Genomic DNA, 22,396 nt, shown 5'->3' with positions numbered 1-22,396 from the left:
GGGTTGGGGACTAGATCTTGTATTGTCTTATGAATGAATGTAAGGATTTGGGCTTTTACTCAAGGTGAAATGGAATCATTTGAGGTGTTTGGAACCAAGAAGTGGTACGAACTGTCTTATGTCTTTAAAGGATTATGCTGGCTGTGTTGAGAATACACTCTAGGCAACAGGGACAAGGGGAAAATGTTACAGAAAGACCAGCAAGGAAGCTACTGCTCTAATAAAGACAAGATAATGGCAGAGAAAGATGGTGATAAATGGCTGTTGTATGCACATATCTTGAATGTGGAACTCATGGGATATTCTGATGGGTAAGTGTAGGATGAAGAGTCAAGGTTGACTTCAAGGATTTTGGTCTGAGGAAGTAAAGGACAAACCTGTTTGCTGGAGAGAAATAGGGTGGGTGAAGCATGCTTGCAAGATCAAAGTGGGGGAGACCAGAAGTCTGAGAAGATGTCAGATATTCAGAAAGAGATGTTACATAGTCAGTGGGATATAAGAGTTTCACACACAGGGGAGAGGTTAGGATTGGGGATAGTACAACTGATGTTTGAAGACACGAGAAAGGAATAATGGGGAGGAACCTCTTTAGAAAAAAAACCACGTTTATGGGTTAGAAATGGCGACGTGGTCTTCTAACTGAGTCTTTGATGCCATTTCTATGTAAAGCCAACACTGAGAATTTACCACTTCAGACAGTTCTAGTAGAGTGATGGTAGTGTGCTCTTAAATGTCTGCTGTCAGGAACTCAATCCATTCATGGCAAGCATCACATGTACTTAGAATAACCAGCAGTATACAATCTGTAATAATGGAACAGAATCAAGGAAAGGGGCCTGAGTAGAGAGTGAAGAGTCATTAGCTCCTGTTCCCACCAGCTAAGCTTCATTTAGTCCAAACGCACAGTCAGTTCTTTGATGAATTTTTCTGTTTATACTTTTTTTGTTTGTTCTTTTTGGCATGTCATAATTTGCCTCAGTTAAAGCATGGTAACACTTGTAAATAAAGGTATACTCACTCATCTTCCTAATTCAATTTGAAATGTGTTTATTCTTTTTTAACCTCTCAGCATTTAAGATTATTTCTTAAAAATAAGAAAACATGATATTAAGCTACATACGCCATGCACAAAGCACCTGGCTAGATGGTATTCAACAAAATGTGCACATAGGTTAAAAACTGAGAAAACATCTACAAGATATTCCAAAATCTGACAACTTACAAGCATGTAATAAGAACATAATTTAGTATTAGTAATTTTAATATTATGGATGGTGAGATGGTTGGCTCTGTGTCCCCACCCAAATCTCATCTTGAATTCTAGTCCCTATCATCCCCATAATCCCCACATGTCAATGGAGAGCCATGTAGAGACAATTGAACCATGGGGGCAGTTTCCCTCATGCTATTCTTGTGGTAGTGAGTTACTCCTCACGAGATCTGATGGTTTTATAAAAGGCTCTCCCCACTTCATTCAGCACTTCTCCTTTCTGCTGCATTGTAAAGAATGTGCCTTGATTCCCCTTTGACTTCTGCCATGATTGTAAGTTTCCTGAGGGCTTCCCAACCATGCTGAACTGTGAGTCAATTAAACCTCTTTATAAATTACCCAGTCTCTGGCAGTTCTTTATAGTAGTATGAAAATGAACTAATAAAGATGGATTTTAAAATCTGTGTAATAAGTGGACATTTTGATTTTCTATAACAGTCGATTACATGCAAGTAGATTTGTAAGAGTTTTATATTTTTTTCTTGGTACTCCAAGATTAAGATTAAGTTCCAGGTTCAGCTTTATGTTGTTGAAGAACATATAAAGCAGGGGAAACACTGAAAGACTTATGGTATCAACACAAATATGCCGTTGCCCAAAATGTGTTTGTGTAGACTAAAGGTTGCATTGTAAACTGGATGTTACAGTATTTCTGTTGAATGGCTGAGCAACGCAGGGTGCTAGAGGGAAACCAGAAAAAAAAACTGCATTTTAAATGTTGTCCTTCCATTGACAAACTCTATGACCTTGGACATCTTATACCTTAAAAGCTGGACACAAAGAGAATCTCAAACATCATGCACAGGGCAGGGTACATAATGGGTTCTGTTAAAAAAAATAGCTGTTATTGCCGGCCGAGGTGGCTCATGCCTGTAATCCCAGCACTTTGAGAAGCTGAGGCGGATGAATCACCTAATGTCAGGCGTTTAAGACAAGCCTGACCAACATGGAGAAACTCCGTCTCTAGTAAAAATTCAAAAATTAGCCGGTCATGGTGACACACGTAATCGCATTTATTTGGGAGGCTGAGGCAGGAGAATTGGTTGAATCCGAGAGGCAGAGGTTGTAGTGAGCCGAGATTGTACCATTGCACTCCAGCCTGGGCATTGGAGTGGATGCCGTCTCACACACACACACACACACACAAAAAAAAAAAAAAAGCTGTTATTACAGTTGGTCATTTAAATTGAAAGCACCAAGTAGCAGAGACTGCTGAATTGAGTCACACATGGTAACAACATGAGACAACAAATAGAAATGTCATGTTCTAAGAGGGGTGCCCCATAAAGACAGATTTTAAATATGATGCATATCAGTCACGTTATGTCTTGGGTGCACAGACATGAACCATGTAACTTCTACAAATGATCAACCATTTCTTTACACCATTTTTCCATAGCATTTGCTATAGCCATATGTTTCTAAGTAAAGTCAGTTTCTCTTAGATCTAAAGAAACTTGTTCTAGGGAAAGTCATTAAAATCTTCTAAAATCAAAACAAACTTCCAAAATAATTTTCCATGCTCTGAAACTAAAGGCCAAGTAAATCATGCAACAACTTTTCAATAGCTCCAAACTCTCAATAGTAAGTACACTGTGTTAAAGCCATTCTGTCCCTCAAAATGGTATTCAGGTATTAAGTGGTATTGAGGTATTCAGGTATTAAAATCTGATTCGGAGTTGCCTCCTTAGTGCGGGAGGCAGCGCTTCAGTCTCATAAAATCTTAATTTGAAAATTTCTTTGTCAGAACCACAATATTGTTTAACATTGCAACAACTATTATTTCAGGAAGGCAATTTGCAGGACATGTTTGAAATATATTACTCTAGAGAAAAGAGGAAATAATTTGGGGAATGGCAAAGTAAAAGTAAAATCATTTCTTTAATATATGGTGAGAAGAGTCATATACACACATACATACTACTAATATATGATAGAGAAGTATCTAATTTAATCTGTGAGCATAGTAAAGTGTCAGGTTCTGTTCTTAGGAGACACCTCCTGCCTGTAGGTGGAATACATCAGTCCATCTGTCCTCCATCTCCAACTATGCAGGTATGTCTGGTTCATTGACTGGCTGCACAATAAGAATCTGATCTGCCTCAACAATTCCTGCTGTTTACAGCAGGTGTCAGTGCTTTATAAAGTGACACATGCTTCTTTCAAACAAAACAAACAATAATTAGTTTTGAAGTAATTCCAAACTTACAGAATAGTTACAAGGATAGATACAAAATGTACAAAGTACCTTTATTAGATTCACCAACATTATACATTTTGCCATATTTACTCTTCTAATCTGTGTGCATGTGTATATCCCTCTTTCTCTCTCTGTGTCTCACTCTTTCTCTATCTCTGTCTCACTCTTTCTCTCTCTCTCACTCTCTCTCTATCCCTTTCTGTCTCCCTCTCTCTGTCTCTCTCCAACCAATACTTCAATGTTATTTTCTCAGGAGAAAATCAATCTCTTACAATAACTGTACTGCAACTTTTAAATTCACAAAATGTGATTTAATGCCTTAATCACATGGCAGCCTACCACATTTCAAATGTTGCCAGAGGTTCCAACATGCTGAATTTCTCTTTATGCTGCATTCCTCTCTATGCTATATTTTTCTTGATGCTACATTTCTTTTTATGCTATATCTCTCTTTATGTTATATTTTTCTTTATGCTATATGTCTCTCTATGCTATATTTCCCTGTATGCGATATTTCTCTCTATGTCATATTTATTTTTCTCCTGGCCAAGGATCCATCCCAGGCTCACACATGGAATTCGGTGGTTCTGCCACCCTGGTCTTCTTTGATCTGGGATGTTATTTATCTCTTCTTTATCTTTCACAGCATGAATATTTGTGAAGAGTGCAGGCTATCGCATGTGCCTCTTGAACAGAAGTTGTACCCCAGGACAAAGTCACCCCAAAACCTCAAATTCCTATGATTTATTCCTTCCTGGGAATTTCATTGCCATAACAAGGGCTGGACTCTCTACTTCCACTTTACAAAAGAAAAGCCATGTTGATTCTTAAGAAGCACAAAAAGTGGCAGGAGAGAGCTGCTGAGATGTTTCAAAAATGCGTGTCTGGCCCTTGAATTTGGAGATAGTTATGGAGAGAATGGTGTGTAATTGTGGAGGTTAAATTTTTTTTTGTATCAGCCTTACTCAAGTCTACCCATCAGAGCAATGGGCACAAGCATGCATGCCCCAAATTAGGCCAGAGAGGAATGAAGCCAGCCTGTGGGGAAGAGGCAGAGGAATGAAGGCAGGGCCAGTTCAGTGAGGGAGGATGGATGTCCCTGGTGGTTATCCATGGAAGACATCCCCTCCAGCCTCAGAGGAAGTGCTAATGCCAAGTCGAAAGCACTGTTTAGGAGTGCTGGCCAGGCACAGTGGCTCTGCCTGTTATCCCAATACTTTGGGAGGCCGAGGAGGGCGGATGACCTGTGGTTGGGAGTTCAAGACCAGCCTGGCCAACATGGTGAAACCCTGTCTCTACTAAAAATATAAAAATTAGCCAGGCATGGTGATGGGAGCCTGTAATCCCAGTTACTCAGGAGGCTGAGGTAGGAGAATCACTTGAACCTGGGAGGTGGAGGTTACAGTGAGCTGAGATTGCACCACTGCACTCCTGTCTGGGCAACAGAGCAAGACTTCATCTCAAAAAAAAAAAAAAAAAGAAGGTACACCTTTGGCAGGAACTAAGAAAGTTACTCATTTTTAGTGGCTCCCTGACTGCTACTTTGGGCGGTTCTACTGAGGATCAGGGAAACAAACTCATGCATTATGAATGGTCCTTTCCCTCAGAATGCCAAGGATGAAACTGCCAAATTTTTATTTACATTTCAAAAGGAAATGATTATTATCTTAATAGGTGCAATGTTTCCTTATTTTCAAACAAGGTTCTTAATGTTGAATTAAAATAGATTTTATGGTAATTTCTTATTACAAAGCAATACGTGCACAGAAAAAGTTGGAAAATGCAAATAAAAATATGGAATATTTTTTAACATCTATATTTTAATATATTTACTATATTCTATATTTCTACAACTCAAAAAAATTGCAATTAACATCTCAGCATATCACCTTTCTTTTTCTACATACATGTGAATGTAATTTTTATTCAAATATGACAAAATACTATATCACTGTTTTTGTTCACTTTTTTCATTTTACATATTCTGAATTTTTTCTACGTTAATAAACATTCTTCAGAATGCTTTTTCTGGCTGAAGAGTTTTCTATTTTGTAACTCTGCCACAGTTAACTTAATCTGTCTTTTTTTACTGGGAATTTAGGATATTTCTAGTTTTTGTTAATGGTATAACAGAAATTGCAATAAATATAATATAACTAGTGTTTTCTAAATCCCTGTAATTATTATTATTATTATTTTTTTTTTTTTTGAGATGGAGTCTTTCTCTGTCGCCCAGGCTGGAGTGCAGTGGTGCAATCTTGGCTCACTGCAAGCTCCGCCTCCCAGGTTCACGCCATTCTCCTGCCTCAGCCTCCAAGTAGCTGGGACTACAGGCGCCCGCCACCACGCCCTGCTAATTTTTTGTATTTTTAGTAGAGACGGGGTTTCACCGTGGTCTCGATCTCCTGACCTCGTGATCCGCCCGCCTCGGCCTCCCAAAGTGCTGGGATTACAAGCGTGAGCCACCGCGCCCGGCCCCTGTAATTATTTTTATGGTACTTTTGACAAGAGAATTTATAAGTCAAGAGTTAAAGGAAAACATTTAGAAGATCATAATATTTATATCTAACTTGACCTATGTATATAAAAACATTTTAAATAATGGAGTTATTCTTCTTGTAGGCCAACATCATTTTAATAGACATCTTTGTTTTGATGTTTTTGTATTTTTCTTAACTTTTCTTAAAATAACCTAACTTTTGTCTCCAGATGCCAGCAACTTCTGTGTGCCTTGCAAAGCCAAATAAAATTCTTTCAAAGGCAATGGCCTAGTCTGTACTGTCTCAATAACTCCCTGTGATTTCTTCAAATGCAGAAGGCTGACTCTTTCCATGGTATCTTCTGCTGCTCCACCTCTGACCACACAGCCTCCCCCATTTCTTCCACTTCCCCACTTGCAGTAAGTAAATGTCCCCTTTGCGATTTGCTGTCTTTCCCCTTCCTCTGAGACCAGAAGGTACACAGATACTTGAAGCTCAGCTTCAACCTCAATCTGGCTGATCACAGTGTTTTCCTCAATTAGGATAGTTCCTTGCTCAGAACGTTTCAATTGTAGCTGCTGAAAGAACAGTTATGGGCCTGGAGGGAGACGAACTGGCAGCATTTCTTTCTTAGAGCCATGTCTCAGGGACCACAATCCACACGCACAGAATCACTCCAAGGCTCAGCTGCTGAGTATCTGCTTCTCCTTCACTACTAGTGAGTGCTCAAGACTCAGGTGAATGGTGGGAAGAGGTAGGATTTTCTTCATAGTGTCTGTGATTCTCTCATAATTTTATTTTTACTTCTCACTGAATTATGACTAATTAGTAAGAATTTCCAAATGAAACATAAATGTTATTAATATTATGAGCACACAAATTTACATACTCATATAATGAAATTTGTGATTTTATACTATCATATTTGAATTGAAACTTTACTAGGCTATTTTTGATTACAATAAATTAGTATAACAAATTATTTTATGTATTTATGAAGAATTCTATCTTTCAACACACAACAAATGAAACTAATTTAGAATAATTTAATCTTATATCTTTTTTACAGTTTAGAGATACTTCAATATATTTTAATACTTTAGCACTATTTAAATAATGATGTCATAACATAAAATCTTTTCAACATTTCACAATACCAATAATTTAGCAGATGACTATAAAAGACATTATGTTTTATTGGATTATAGTAATTGCTACCAGAAGGATTTTTTTCTTGATAACACAAACTATCTGGCACCGTCATTTTTTGTTATATATTAAAACTCAATAGTGTGAGTGACCAACTTATATGAATAGAGGCTGGTAATATCCAGTACAATTTCAAATATTTCTTTAAGTTTACATTGATATTTAGATTTTCTAAATGATCTAAAACATATAAGATGTGTGTATTCACTTGTATAAGATTAGTTAGGAGAGAATAATAATTTGTGAATAATTTAGCATTCCCTTATTACTAGAAAATCTTCTAAATTTAGTATCTCTTTTTATTCTTCTAAAAAGCTTAAATTGTAGGTTGCCCTATTAAACATATAGTCACAAAAAGTGACAAGTCATTTTTAACTCAATTGTTGAAATTCACAAGTTAACATTTTCTGTATTTAATACGGTTAATGCCTTTTAGTGTCTATGTATCTTTAAAATGGAAGACAGAGAGAAAGAAACCAAGATACTTTTGCAAACAGAAGAAACAAAATGACAATGACAGAAATTGTCCATTTTTTTTTACTCACAAGGGCGTGAAAGCCTTAAGAAATTTGATCAGCAGCAAACTTTTCTATATCTGTACCATGAGAGAATTTTAAGTTTTTCTTAAATGAGTTCATGTTAAAAGCCCTGTACTTCATGTAGAAGAGGGAAGATGTCTGAAAAGATGGGTCTTAGTGGACCCTAATCGTTCCTGATCAGGGTACCTGAGCAGAAAGACATGCCCTCCATTTCCTTCTTAATACAATATTTGACACAGTTAATATGAGTATAATTTTTCTGTTACTCTGATGCACAGGGATATGATGGTAAAATACCTTGAAAGCATTTAGGAAAAAAAGTCCTATATTTTGCTCAAAATTTTAGAGTTTGGTAATCAAAAAAAAAAAAAAAATCTGCACTGGCAGACATAATTTTATGATTTCCAAAAAGTTATAGCTCAGAATTAGTGATCGAGCCCCGCCCGGGTGGTTTTTTTGTTTCCTACCTCTGCAGTGACACTTTCTTTTCCCATGTTTTTTTTCTCAGATGAAGTGAGAATACAATGTCTTGAGATTGTGAATATCTGCACTTGTGAGCACTGTGCTACCATCTGCACTCTTTGCTAAGCTAAATTACAATAGAATAGTAGATGCACTCCAGTTTCATTTCTCAGTGGTATCTGGAACTTGCCATCAAGTACATTTGTACATTACACAAACGATGTTTATAAAATTGTTTTAGCTGGAAAAGGTGACTTCCTTTTCTGATGTTGCCAGCTGTGTTTGTCAGTTTACCAACTATTGCCAGTGAATAAAAAGACCTACTGCCCTGCCAACTAGGTCATGTGCAATTCTCATAATCACTTCATTCTTCATAATCGTAGTTGATGGCCAGTAATATGTTTTAGGACACTGTTCATAGAATATGGTGAAATTGATGAGAATATGACACTTTTGATTATTAAACCAGTAAAAATAAAACAAGGTATTATTTATTTTCTGATATGGATTTTTAAGCATAAGTATATGCCAGGAAGAATGTAAAAAAACTATTAAGACATATCATTAAAATACAATTCTAAATAGTAAATATTATTATAATACTGAAAACATAGATTTAATCAAACTTTATCTTGTCCAAAATAGCATATTCTGTAACGCAAAATAGTGACAGGTTTGTGAATAGCTTCTTTCTCTCATGACAATCTTTTTTTTCTGATGTCTGATCAAGGCTGTTGACTTTACAATCAGCCTTTAGTTACTGGTCCATTGAAAGGTGTTGTTTTCCCTAACATCCATGATTGTGCATATCCTTTGGGGCTTACAGTATTAAGAATATCCTGAGATGAAAGTGAGAATAATGAAGATGAACTTTATCTATATTATCTGTCTTCTGAGAGTGCTCAGGGGCTTCACCATCAACCCAAAGGCAGGCTGGTTGCCAGATCTCATAGTGAGGGCTGAGATTTGCATTTAGAATTCTAAATGTGTACTGCATCAAATAGGACCCGATTCCTACACTCACATCAACCTATATGACCTCATGGATTTTTTTCTTCTATTTAATTTCTCTCAGTGGTATACCATGTTTCCAGATCTCATGATTATTTTATGTTAGAATTGCCAGACTCAGCAAATAAAAATACAGAGCATACAGTTAAGTTTAATATTCAGAAAAAAAAGTAACTTTTTAATATAACTATAAAATATTTAAACATTTGCATGTAGTTTTCCTATGCATAACTATTATTATATATTACATATATATATTCACTTTTTACTTATGTGAAATCCATATTTAATACTCTTATGCTTTATCTGTTGATCTCAATCCATAAGAATCATAGTCCTCCTCAGTGTTCAGGCTCAGCACCAATGACCTAGAGTCCCATTGAGTAGAAGGTCACATGAGAGTCATTTACAGAGTGGGGGCATGAATGAAAAATGGTGAGATGGATGTCTTTGAGGTAAAAAGAGAAAATATTAAAATTATTATTTATGTTACTTTTTCTATTACATTTATTCTCTGTCTTTGTTAGATAACCTACAATACCTGAAGAGTAATAATAAAAAGATTCTGGTATATAGTTATTAAATAATTCCATATATGTTAGTGATTCATACTCAAATTTTGCTTTACTTGTACTGGATTGTGAACCTTATAATGTGAAGATCATTAAGACTTTCTGTTGATATTCTTCTGGTGTTTCCCCTGAGTGCAATATGGCAACAGATTCCAACTGAGCTGAGGGTGCAAATGTATATTGTTGAGAACTATCAATTGGTTGGTTCTGTAAGTTGAAATAAATATGTCCCTTTAATAGATTAAGTGCTTGGATAAAAAGTAAAAATTATTTGCTGCAATTTTTTTTGATAAACTCATACGCATCAAGTGGTCTTAGAGCAATGTCTACCTCAGCCATTATTTTCTGAGTATGAGCCAAAAACACAGTTTATCACATAATCTGCATTGCCTTACGTATTTACACTTAGGGACCAGTGTAGTTTTAAGTGACCTTGAAAACAATTGAACACTTTCACATCTCAGAAGAAAAATAGAGTGCCTACAGATTTTGTTTCAGTATTATACAGCTGACTTGTTCTACGCCAGTATTGAATTGATTTAATAAAATAATAATGCCAGCATCCAGAGCAAATAACAAGAGAACAATTTTCAAATTATTCAGTAAAATTTCAGAAAAATTATTTTGATACAGAGATCTTTCAATTAACATATGACGAAAATTCCCTGTATTATTGAAGAGCAAAGTGGTTTTGAAGGCATGGGAGGGTATTTCGGTATTAAGTGAAGGCTCAAGAAAAAGATCTTCACATAAGCATTTTCATGTAAAGTTATGGACGCCATAAACTTGAGAAATGTGCTGCTCGTTCTCTTGAAAATTGAAAGCGGGGTTTTTAGTAATTCCTTTCTGAGATGATGAGGGTTTAGATAAGGAGTACCATATTAAAACTAAGCTTCAAGAGAACCAGGACCATTTTGAAAAGATACATACGGTTAGTACAGCAATGTTCACATCCTAAACCCCAGATCCTGTGAATATCTTAGCTAATACGACAAAGGAAAATTAAGTACAGATGGTGTCAAGGTTAATAAGCATCTGACTTCATGATAGATTATCTTCATCATTAGCAGAAACCCTATCTAATTAGAAGGGTACTTAAATATGAAACAGGGAGGCAATAAGAAAAGCATTAGAGTGATGGGATATTGGATCGATTCACTGCAACTTTTTTCAAAAAAATTTTTGGTGATTCTTTTTCCATTAGCACAAAGTTTACTTCAATTCAGTTGTAAACGCACCCATGATTTATTTTATATGCATATTATTATGGGTGGTGAAAATTAAACAAAAAATACAGAAAGTAAAGAAATGCTTTTTGAGGAGTGAGCCACAGGTACTATATGAGTATAGATAATGTGCACCCTACATAGATGTGATTGTGGATGTGTTGACATTTGATATATATATGAGTTATTTGTTATAAAATATAATACTCAGGCTGCATTTAAAAATTTTATATGAGATAGTCAGCATTAATCAAGATAAATGGGTAAAATTAAAATATAAGGTTGGTAATAATTTTGACTATACAATAACTAACATTGATGGTAAGAAGTCTATTGCTTTATTTCAGATATATAAAATATAATTCCTCTTCATCATTAAGATGACCATGTTCCACTTAAGGTACTACTAACAATCGCCCTTCTTCTTCAAGCTGGTATTGGATTCACAGCCAACAACTTCCTCCTATTCTTCCGAATCTTCTCACTCCTTCAGGATCAGAGGCCTAAGCCCACTGACCTCATCACCTGTCACCTGGCCCTTGTCCACTTAGTGATGCTCCTCATTGTGGTCTTCTTGGCATCTCCAGACCTGTTTGAGTCACTGTATTTTCAGAGTGACTTCAAGTGTAAGGCATTCTTCTACATGCACAGGGAGCCTCTCCATCTGCACCACCTGCCTCCTGAGCGTGCTCCAGGCTGTCGCCATCAGCCCTGGCACCTCCTGGTCTGCAATGATTAAACAGAAGTTCACAGGTTACATCTTTCACTCCTTCTTCTTCCTATGGGTTCTCAGTCTGTCTCTCAGTAATAACCTGTTCTCCTCTACTGTGGCTTCTTCTAATGGGACTAAGACCGATGTGCTAAGTATCGGCAAATACAACTCACTTTCTTCCGTAAGCTACATTATCAGGAGCCTGTCTTTCATGCTGCCACTGCTTAGGAATGTCTGCTTTGTAACAATCATGCTGCTCTCAAGTTCATGCATGGTAATTCTCTTGTCCAGACATCAGAGACGATCCCAATACCTTCACAGAACCAACCTCTCTCCAAGAGCCTCCCCAGAGAAAAGGGCCACCCAGACCATCCTGCTGCTGGTGAGTTGCTTTGTGGTCATGTACTGGGTGGACCTTATTATCTCATCCTCCTCAGCTCTATTATTGGTTTATGACTCAGTCATTGTGAGTGTCCAGAGGCTTGTGGGCAGTTTCTATTCCACTGTCAGCCCTTTCACACTTATTAGTTCTGATAAAAGCATAATCAAAATTTTGCATAATGTGCGATATATACATTTTTAATAAATTAATTACAAAATAGTCTGAAAAATAGATTATTTTGACATTAGTTAAATTATCTAAGAAGTAGATGATTTGATATATAATTTTTTTAAGGCCACAGCACAAAATTTATTGAGATTATTTACTAAATAATTCATATACATCCAACATCACTAAATGGAAATAACTTAATTTTTAAAAATAAGCAAGGCTTAAATTGGGGTCTTTCAAAAAACTCAAAAAATTCTTGGTGACTGTATCTTTAACAAATGGAATGACAAAACTAGTTAAGTCAGATTATCTCAATCAACTCCAAAACTCAATGTTGCCAACATGTTTTTCTACTTAAAAGGAAACAAAAAGCAAAGACTCATAATTTAGTAATTACCATGTTTCTTGGTTTCTGTTCTCAAATGCCACAGAAAGATATCTGATGAAAGGAAGCAAAGTACCAAGACTCATCAGTCTTCTTCAAAACTTTAAGGTTGCTTTCACAATCTCACTATAAGTATTTAGATTCCTATCTGACAGATTTCCTCACTTATGTGAGTAGGAATGCTCTCGAAACCTTAGTCTTTACTCTTGCTTCATACTAGAGCTGTTTATTTAAACCACCTCTGTATTTGCTGGCCTGCAACACTAGATAAGAACTCATTCCTATCTCTTCCAAGAAACCAAGATAATCTCAATATGAACTTTAGTGGCCAATATGTTATAGTACTTAGCAATACTTTGTTTTCTAATGGCAAGTATGTTGAAAAAATTATCATTAAGTGAATTTCATAGCACATAGAAATAAATGATTCTATTAAAATATAAAAACATCCATTAACTTGTCCTCACTATTTCCAGTGACTTTAAATATCAAATCTAATTATACAAAGACAAAATTATTTGCCCTATTTGACCCTGTGTACCAAATGATGTAAGTGCGGAAAATAAGAAACATTTTAAGATTTTAAATCTCATATTAAGAACCTTGGATACCACTTAGCATTGTGACAGAGGAGAAAAAAGTAAGGTGAAAACAAATTTCTCAGAGATTTTTAAAGGAAGAATCGATGTAAAAGAATATTCCTTTGGACTCTATAGCCTTTTAAAAATCATTTATCTTTCGGTGCTTCAACATGATGCCAAATAAAAATCTACTGAATAAAAATAGCAGGGAAGGGAATCAAACATTTATAAGATATATTTATTATTTTTCTGACCAAAGTGCAATGATTTTTAAATCTTTTTAAACAAATAACTATGAAAAAAGTATTCAAGAAAATAAAATACAAATGAGAAATTTAACTAGATTGCTTCTTCTAATTAATCCTAACCTTTTATTAAGTCTAGAAAACAAACAAAAGAAACCTTTGAAGTGTTACTAAAATGCTAACTGAATCATTTTAGCATAAATCTAGCCACATGCATTTCAAGGTTCCACTGTTGGGAATTTTGTTAAGATCAGCTGAATCATGAATAACACTATATAACAGAGTATAAGAAACACAAGCATTAGATGTGATCCTTGCCCCATACCCTTAGATTATGTCAGACTAAAACTGACAATTCTGCCAGGCTCTGAACCCCTAGTGCCCCCAACCCAAATCTTGGAAGCAAAGAATATGCTCTGTCATACAACTTTGTACGAGTTGTAGTAAAACAAAGCTTAAGTTTTCTCATCTTTCTATAGCAAATGGTCAGTTATTTGATAAACACTAAAATGCTGCTAAGAATCCATTTTGAGTTTTTTTACCAAACACATTGTGCAAGAACTGACTACACAAAAAGTTCCTTTGAAATTTGGTCCACAAATTCACTTAAGGTTGGAAATTTAAAACTTGCAAGAAAAAAAGGGAATGGGTATCCCTACTAAAATATTGTGATTACTAGAGGGATATATACGTGTACTCAAAAGTTTTGCTCACAGAAGGCACAAACTATAAAAGGGATATTGTTTTGAATTTAAAAAAAACTAGCTGATACCCTTCTTTGTTTAGTGAGCACCACAACTAAGATGAAGTTAAACCTGAATTCACTGTCTACTCCTGTGACCAAAAAAAAGAACATAAAAAATTTACTTTGTTTTACCATGTACTTTCCAGCCACTAATTGAGGTGTAGTTATGAAAGATTAAAATTGCCTTAAAAAGGGGTCATGGGGCCGGGCGCGGTGGCTCACGCTTGTAACCCCAGCACTTTGGGAGGCCGAGGCGGGCGGATCACGAGGTCAGGAGATTGAGACCACGGTGAAACCCCATCTCTACTAAAAATACAAAAAAATTAGCCAGGCGTGGTGGCGGGCGCCTGTAGTCCCAGCTACTCGGAGAGGCTGAGGCAGGAGAATGGCGTGAATCTGGGAGGCGGAGGTTGCAGTGAGCCAAGATTGCGCCACTGCACTCCAGCCTGGGCGACAGAGCGAGACTCCGTCTCAAAAAAAAAAGGGGGGGGGGGGTCATGATAGCAGCTATCAAAGCAATATTCAAGCATGATTTCAAGGATGCTTTCAGGTTTAGAATTAGCCTTCCTTGTCGAAAATCTGCACAACTTCATCAAAAACTTCATCAACAGATTTAAAAGCATCTATTTTCTTGACTTTCCCCATTTCTTCATATAAGTCAATAATTGGCTTTGTTGGCTGAAGGTAGGTCTGAATTCTCTTTTCCAAGCTCTCTCTGTTGTCATCACTCCTACCACTACTCTTTCCCCTCTCAAGACATCGTTCAATACAGATCTCATTATTACACTCAAAAAACAGAACGAAAGATACATCTGCCTTCCCATCCATGGTCTTGTTCCAACCTTGAACGTTGTCTTGATTTCTCGGAAACCCATCAGTCAAGAATTTCTTCTTCTGAGCATTGGCAGCCATTGTCTGATCCATTTCCCTCTTTAATAAACTGATGGTTATCTCAACTGGTACAATCTTCCCCTCTTTAACGTACTTTTCAATAAGTTCACCATACTGTGAATCTGGGTTCTTCCTTTCATCACGAAGCAGCTCTCCTGCAGAAAGGTGTGTGTAGCCATATTTCTCGACGATGCGGGCGCACTGGGTCCCCTTGCTGGCGCCGGGGCCGCCGAGGACGAACACGACCAGCGGCTTCATGAGACGGGGAGGGCAGAGGAGAATCGGCCGGCGGGTCTGCAGCAGAAAGCTAAGGCCCAGGACGTGGAGCAGCCGGCTGCGGCAGCGGCTCAGCATACACCACGCCTCGGCCAGACGCTGAGGGAGCTGACAGCGGCCGGCGCGGCGCGGGGCGGGGCGGGGAGGCGAGGCGGCGGGAGAAAGGGGCGGGCTCGATTTGATATATAATTTAATGACACTTTTAATCTATCTAAATTCTTTTGAAACCTATGCTGCCAAAGACTTAGTGGTTTCTTGAATTCAGTGTCCACCCTTATAGTCTCCTGTGTCTACAAGTTCTTTATCTTTAATTTTGATTCCCTAATTTTTCTATAAGACAACTTTTCTACCTTCTTGAAGTGTACAGTCAAGAAGCTCCTGTTGGTAAATACAATCTCTCTCCCTTTCTCTCTCTCTCTTTTTTTTTTTTACTTTTTAAGATAATTTAGTTTACCCTTATTTATTAAAAATATGCTAGCTATGTATCCAATTATAGGTTGAACAATAACTTTTTTTCAGAACTCTTAATATTTCTTTCTCAGTTTTCTGGGTCTGTACAGGCTGTGGAGATTTTACTCTCACCTTGTAGGTTATCTCTCCTTCTCATGGCTTTTAATTGTCTTCATTCTATTTGGTGTTATGCAGTTTGACTGTTATTTTGTTAAATATCTTTCTTTATTGCTCTCTTTTAGACACAGCACACTTCTGCATTTATGAGTTTATACCTGGTTTTTAATTTTAGAAATTTGAAAATAACTATTTTATTAGTGTGATTTATTATTTATATGGACTTAAGGAAAATAATTGTGCTTTGTTCCTTCTCATTCTGTTACTTATATATGTATAATTACATTCATATTGCTATGATTTTGTTTCTCTTACTGTCTTTGGCTACATTCATTCTGTTCAATAGTTCAATTCACTAATCCAGTTCACTAATCCTCTCGTCATCAACTTAGTCTAATTTAATATTTAACTCATACATTGTATATTAATATGTATTTAATTTATTCCATTTCTATTTGACTCTTTTCCAAATTTGCTTGTTTAGTTTATAATTTTCTGATTATTTTGATATCCCCTTTTCCCTATTTGCTTAAAAATTTAAACATATTTCCATATGCCTAGGTTTTGTGATGCCTAATTTCTTCTAACCCCTTTACCTGATGGCTTATTTTCTTCTGTCCTTTACAGTTTTTAATTTGCTTCTCACACAAATAAAGATCTCACCTTAAAACAAAATAGTATGGCTTGGCTTGTAATTTTTGTTGAAAGCAGTAGTATATGTTGTATAAAACAGTATATTGGGGTAAATAGTTTTCAGGTTATTGATGAGCAGTTTTCCCTCAGATAGGCCTTAGTGTAGGGGTTTATGGTCATGTAGATGAGAGGTACGCTGGGATTGAAATTTGTTATGGCAGCAATAACCTTCTGAGCACCAGGGAATTCAAATCCTTTTCAGGATACTTTGCCAATATCTCCCAGGTTTGCTGTGCCTTCCCTTTGTGCCTTTTATCAGAGATAATCTCATGCACAGCTGTATTTTACGGTCATTTTTACTCCTTTTTTTTTTTTTTTTGAGATGGAGTCTTGCTCTTGTCATCCAGGCTGAAGTGCAATGGCACAATCTCAGCTCACTGCAACCTCCCCCTCCCGGGTTCAAGCGATTCTCCTGCCTCAGCCTCCTGAGTAGCAGGCATTACAGGCACCCACCACCACACTCAGCTACTTTTTGTATTTTTAGTTGAGACAGGGTTTCACCATGTTGGCCAGGCTGCTCTTGAACTCCTGACCTCAGGTGATTCACCTGCCTCGGCCTCCCAAAGTGCTGGGATTACAGGTGTGAGCCACTGTGCCCGGCCAACTCCATGTTTTTTAACTTGGTGGCAGGGGGTGAGGGAGTGAGGATATCTCTGTTGTTCTGAAGCTTCAGACAGCACTGTCAGCTGGGGTGTGTGGTTACTGACATGTAAAGATTTTCCTGCCCATCCTGTAGATGCAATGCAGGGCCAAGAGCACATTTCCGTTTCTCCCCCAGTAGTAGAGAGGCTCCTAGTCCATGTTTCTAACTCCCAGTGGAAGTGGGTCTGCAACAGTGCCCCGTAAATTAATGGTTTAGTTTATTTGTTGTTGTTGTTGTTTTGAGACAGGGTCTCACTTTGTCGCCCAGGCTAGTGTGCAGTGGCGCAATCTCGGCTTACTGCAGTCTTGACCTTCTGGGCTCAAGCGATCCTGCCGCCTCAGCCCCCCAAGTAGCTGCGACTACAGGCATGTGCCACCATGCCCAGTTATTTTTTGTAGAGACAAGGTTTCACCATATTGCTGGTCTTGAACTCCTGGGCTCAATTAATCTGCCCACCTCGGCCTCTCAGAGTGCTAGAGTTATAGGCATAAGCCCCGCGCCTGGCTGGGCTTCAGTTTCTTTATGGGAGATGCATCTGTGCAGAGATGTGGATGTTGGCCTTGTTTCTCCACCATCAGCTGCTGTGAGTTTTTTCACGATTCCCTCTGGCTCATGTTTGGATGCTCTTACACTGCACATTGGGCCTTGTATTCTATAGGAGAGATGGGAGAGGTATGTCTCCAGAGTTGTAGCAGTGGGTGGGATAGTGGTCCCTCCCCATCAGCATTATTGGGGAAGCATTCTCAGGATTCTACCCCATCCTCCCTGACAGGCCTTGTAGGGTTGCTAGAAACACTCTGACAAAGGTGTAAACCTTATGTCTGTAGACTCCAAGGTTTCACCTTCTCCTTCACCCACCTACACACAGACACCAGGTACTACTTCAAAAGTTTTCGTTTAATTTTACCAGTGTACATGGTCTTTCCGGTGCACATAATAGCCTGGGGTCTCCATTACCTGCAGGCTTCTGCATCCCCTGATGTTGGATTTGTTGTATTCCCTGTGAATTCAGGTCTCTAAACGGCTCAGAACGAGCCATTCATTTATTTGCAGTTTCTCCAGCTTTTTTGTTTGCATAATGTAGGAGCAACTCTTTGTCAGGTGTCTACATCTACAAACTTAACTCAGAAGTGAATATTTTTAAATACATTTCATTTCTATCATACTTTTAGTACTTCTCTATTATTACCTATGCTAATTGTTCTTCAGTATTTGTTATATTTGTATGTTTTTATCTCTCTATTTTAATTAATTAATTATTTAATTTATTGAGATGGATTCTCACTCTATTGCCCAGACTGGAGTGCAGTGGCGTGACCTTGGCTCACTGCAACCTCCGCCTCTGAGGTTCAAGTGATTCTCCTGCCTTAGCCTCCCCAGTAGCTGGGATTACAGGCATGCACCACCACACTTGGTTAATTTTTGTGTTTTTTTTAATAGAGGCATGGTTTTGCCATGTTGGCCAGGCTGGTCTCAAACTCCTGAACTCAGGTGATCCACCTGCCTCCTCCTCCCAAAGTGCTGAGATTACAGGTGTGAGCCACCATGCCTGACCTAGTTAGAAGTAATCTTATTTGTTTATTCTTAGTTTTGTTCCCTGGAATTTTGAAGTTAAATTCAAAATCTCATTGCTCAGACCAATGTCATGGGACTTCCACCCTATGTTTTTTTTTTGTTTTTTTTTTTTTTTTTGGTAGCAGTTTCAGAGTGTCAGGTCTTACATTTAAGTTTTTAATAAATTATGAGTTAATTGTTACATATGGTGTAAAATGAAGGTGTTATTTTATTGTTCTCTGTGTGAATACCCAGTTTTCCCAACACTATTTATTGAAGAGTCTGTCATTCTTTATTGTGTATTTTTGTTGCCTTCATCTAAAATCAATTAGCTGTGAATGCATGAATTTCTGAGCTTTTTATTTTGCTTCATTAACCTATGTGTCTGTTTTTATGTCCATACCATACTGTTTTGGATACTATAGCTTTGTACCATGTTTTGTTGTCAAGTAATGTAATGTTTGCACATTTTTTTTTTTTTAGCTGATATTGCCCTGACTCTTCAGGGCCTTTTTCATATCATATAAATTATAGAATTTTTATCTTATGTCTGTAAAGTATGTCACTGATATTTTGATAAGAATTACATTAAATCTGTAGATTATCTTGTGTAATACAGACATTAAAACAATATTAATTCTAGAAATTCATGAATAAGGGACATCTTTCCATTTGTTTTTATTTAATTTTTGACCTCAATTCTTAAGGTTTTTTTAGCTTTTAATGTAGAGATTTTACCTTTTTGATTCAGTTTATTTCTGAGTATACTTTTTGTATGTATTATAGACGGAATTGTTTTCTTGATTTCTCTTTCAAATACTTTTACATAGTTTCTTGTTAGTGTATAAAAACCCTGTTGACTTTTGTATGTTGATTTTATCTCTTGCAAGTTTACTACATTTCTACATTAGATCTAACAGTTTTTTAGTGGAGTTTTAAAGGTTTTGTATATAAAATTATGTGGTCTGCAAAGAGTGACAAGTTAACTTTGTTTCCAATCTGTATGCCTTTGATTTTTTCTCTAATTTCTCTGGCTTGGATATAGAGTACTGTATTGAATAAGACTGATGAAAGTGGGTATTCTTGTTGTGTTCCAGGTCTTATAGAAAAGGCTTGCAACTTTGTCTCATTTAATATATTATTAGCTGTTTATTTGTAATACATGAACTTTAATTGGTTTAGGTGAATTTATTCTATACCTAATTTGTTGAGAGTTTTTCTCATGAAGGGATGTTACTTTGAAAAAAAAATTATTCAAATATTTAAATGTTATACTTGGTCCTGTGGTGTGTCTTTCTGATCAGAAGCTGAGATGTGCATCCATAACTACGGGAGGGCATAAGGGCATCATATTTCACATTCTGTCAAAAGGACCTGCTTATGTAGTCTACTGCGAGTGTCTGACTTCATAAAATAAATTGAGGCCCAGGAACTGTCATCTGCTTTCTTCATTGAATTATGCCAAGTCTCTGAAAAAGTGCCTAATATATACATGATGAATACGTAAGCCCTAACTCCCACCTCTTTAGATGTATCTGACTGTGCCTTTCTCAGCACCCAGGGATATCCATTCTCTCTGGGTCAAGGATAAAGTCCAGCTAAAATGAAACTCCATTGTCCTTTACAAATGTAAGGACAGGTTTGTCTTCTATATGCTTTTCCAATTATAGAGGGACATGAATCATTGAGACATGAGAAAAAGCCTCTTGGGTGAAAGAACAGAAAAAAATATATAAATATGAACAACCATTGCATGTCCAGCAGCCTTTCCACTGAGTCAGGCACTAGGGATCCACTTTTCATGTTTTATGTCATTCATTCCTCACAAAAACCATATGAGGTTCATTGTACAATTCTCTTCAGAGATGGAAACTGAGGCTGATAGAGATGCACTGTTATTCTGAAACACAGTAGCTGGTAGAGTCACCACTGTGCCTTGCAGAAAACAGATGCTTGCCTACTGAACAGCTGGTCCGGGAACTGTGGAGTGGTGGTGAATTCCTGGTAAAAGTTCAAGAAAATGGTGAAGAAGAAGATAGTTTGACCCCGGAAGGCTGCTGCCAGGGACTGCATCAGCTTCTCCCTTGGGCCTGGCTTGGGGGTTGGCTTCATTCAAATCTCTAGGTTCAGGATAGACTCATATTTTTACTTGGGTGGGTGTGTAGGGGGGACAAGAAGGAACATACAGTGATGAGACCATGAAACACCAGAGGACTGGAATGTGTGGCTCAGACCAGGAGGTCCCCATCCTTTGGAGACTTGTACATGTGGAGGATATAGATGTCCATGGTGAAGAATTTTTTAAGCTTCCAATGTCGAATTTGATGTGGAGGTAAAGAATAATTAATCCATTCATAACTTCAAGGCATCTTCATCATGCTGTATCAGCTGTAGAACAATAGCACTCTCCTGTATTAATAATCTTTATGAAGAGCACTATTCCAGAGAGTTCCCAAAAATCATTCTCAACGTAGAAATGAGAAAACACAGGCTTTGTGATATCAAATGGCTGCTCCAAAACACATGGGTCAGAATGAGAATCTTCCACGGTGAGGGTTGCATGAAATTTCTTCTAAGCTACCTGAGGCTCAGTGTGTTCCTGACATAAAGGGGAAGGGCATGGGGAAGCCACATTTTCTCTCTGTTTTAAAGACAGGGCACAGGGCAAGAAAGCCTAGCACAACCCTTTTGACTTAAAGCAACATAACTGAGTTTTCTAACCTCAAACGGAGAGAAACAGCTACAGCAACCCCACATCTGGCAAAAGTGTCCATGATGGGAAACTCCAGGGTTGGAGAAAGCCCATCAGAGGGCCAAGGATCTGAGGAGATAACTTGGTAAACAGAAAACCCAAATAAGTATGAAACAACTGAAAGGTAACTCAAACATACCAGTTGGAAAAGTGGAAATAGAAACATAATTTTCTTTGTCACATTGATACCAGCTTGTCAAATAATTCAAAGAGTCTGGATCCAAAATGGCAGATACATTCAGAAACTCCTGTTGGCAGTGTACCTGTCACAGCCCTTCTGGAACAAAGTCTGGCTTAGCTATTCACACTTTACATATGCCTATTCTTTCACTGAGTCATTTCTTTCCTGGGAGACTGTCATCTACCAGGGATTAGTACATGTTATGAGCTAAATTGTGTTCCCTTCCCAAAATGTATACATTCATGTTTTAACACCTAGTGCCTCAGGATGTGACTATATTTAAACATACAGTCTCTGCAAATGTAAGGTTAAGTGAATTCAATGGGACGCATCCTAATTCAACATGACTGGGGCCCTCATTGGAAGAGGCAGTCAGGGCACAGAAAAGCACAAGAGAACATCTTGTGGACACAGAGATAGAAGATGATCATCTGCAAGCCAAGGAGAGACCTCAGAGAAGACACACAGCCACCAGCTTCTGGTTGGATTACTAGCCTCCAGAACTGTGAGAAACTCAATTTTTGTTGTTAAAGCACTTCAGCCTGTGTTACTGTATTATGGAAGCCATAGCAAAGTGTCATAGCCTATTAGGACACACGTAAGATGTTCCCTGAAGCATGAGTGAAATGGAAATAGAATTTATTATGTC

The 22,396-nt window shown here is 37.4% G+C and overlaps 2 protein-coding genes across 3 annotated transcripts; one reads left to right on the top strand and one right to left on the bottom strand.

Annotated features, from left to right (window-relative positions):
- Positions 1-11,511: 11,511 nt before the first annotated feature.
- LOC129492634 (vomeronasal type-1 receptor 90-like) lies at positions 11,512-12,264 on the top strand. Its single transcript, XM_055297867.1, is given in 2 exon segments — positions 11,512-11,620; positions 11,622-12,264. Coding segments are annotated over 2 exon segments (741 nt in total). The 5' UTR covers positions 11,512-11,522.
- Positions 12,265-14,687: 2,423 nt separating this feature from the next.
- Positions 14,688-15,492, bottom strand: LOC129457755 (UMP-CMP kinase-like). Of its 2 annotated transcripts, XM_055233237.2 has the most exons (2): positions 15,266-15,492; positions 14,688-15,118 (listed from the first exon to the last, which is right to left on the bottom strand). In XM_055233237.2, the coding sequence occupies exons 1-2, from the start codon at positions 15,433-15,435 to the stop codon at positions 14,749-14,751; spliced, it is 540 nt and encodes a 179-aa protein (XP_055089212.1). In that variant the 5' UTR covers positions 15,436-15,492; the 3' UTR covers positions 14,688-14,748. The 2 variants fall into 2 exon arrangements, with proteins under 2 accessions (XP_055089212.1, XP_055089211.1); XM_055233236.2 differs by having other exon boundaries at positions 14,688-15,489.
- Between the last annotated feature and the right edge of the window lie 6,904 nt (positions 15,493-22,396).

This window comes from Symphalangus syndactylus, chromosome 11 (genome assembly GCF_028878055.3).
Source record: "Symphalangus syndactylus isolate Jambi chromosome 11, NHGRI_mSymSyn1-v2.1_pri, whole genome shotgun sequence".
NCBI lineage: Eukaryota > Metazoa > Chordata > Mammalia > Primates > Hylobatidae > Symphalangus > Symphalangus syndactylus.
Note: the sequence above shows the minus strand (reverse complement) of the source record. Positions and strands in the feature narration are given on the sequence as shown.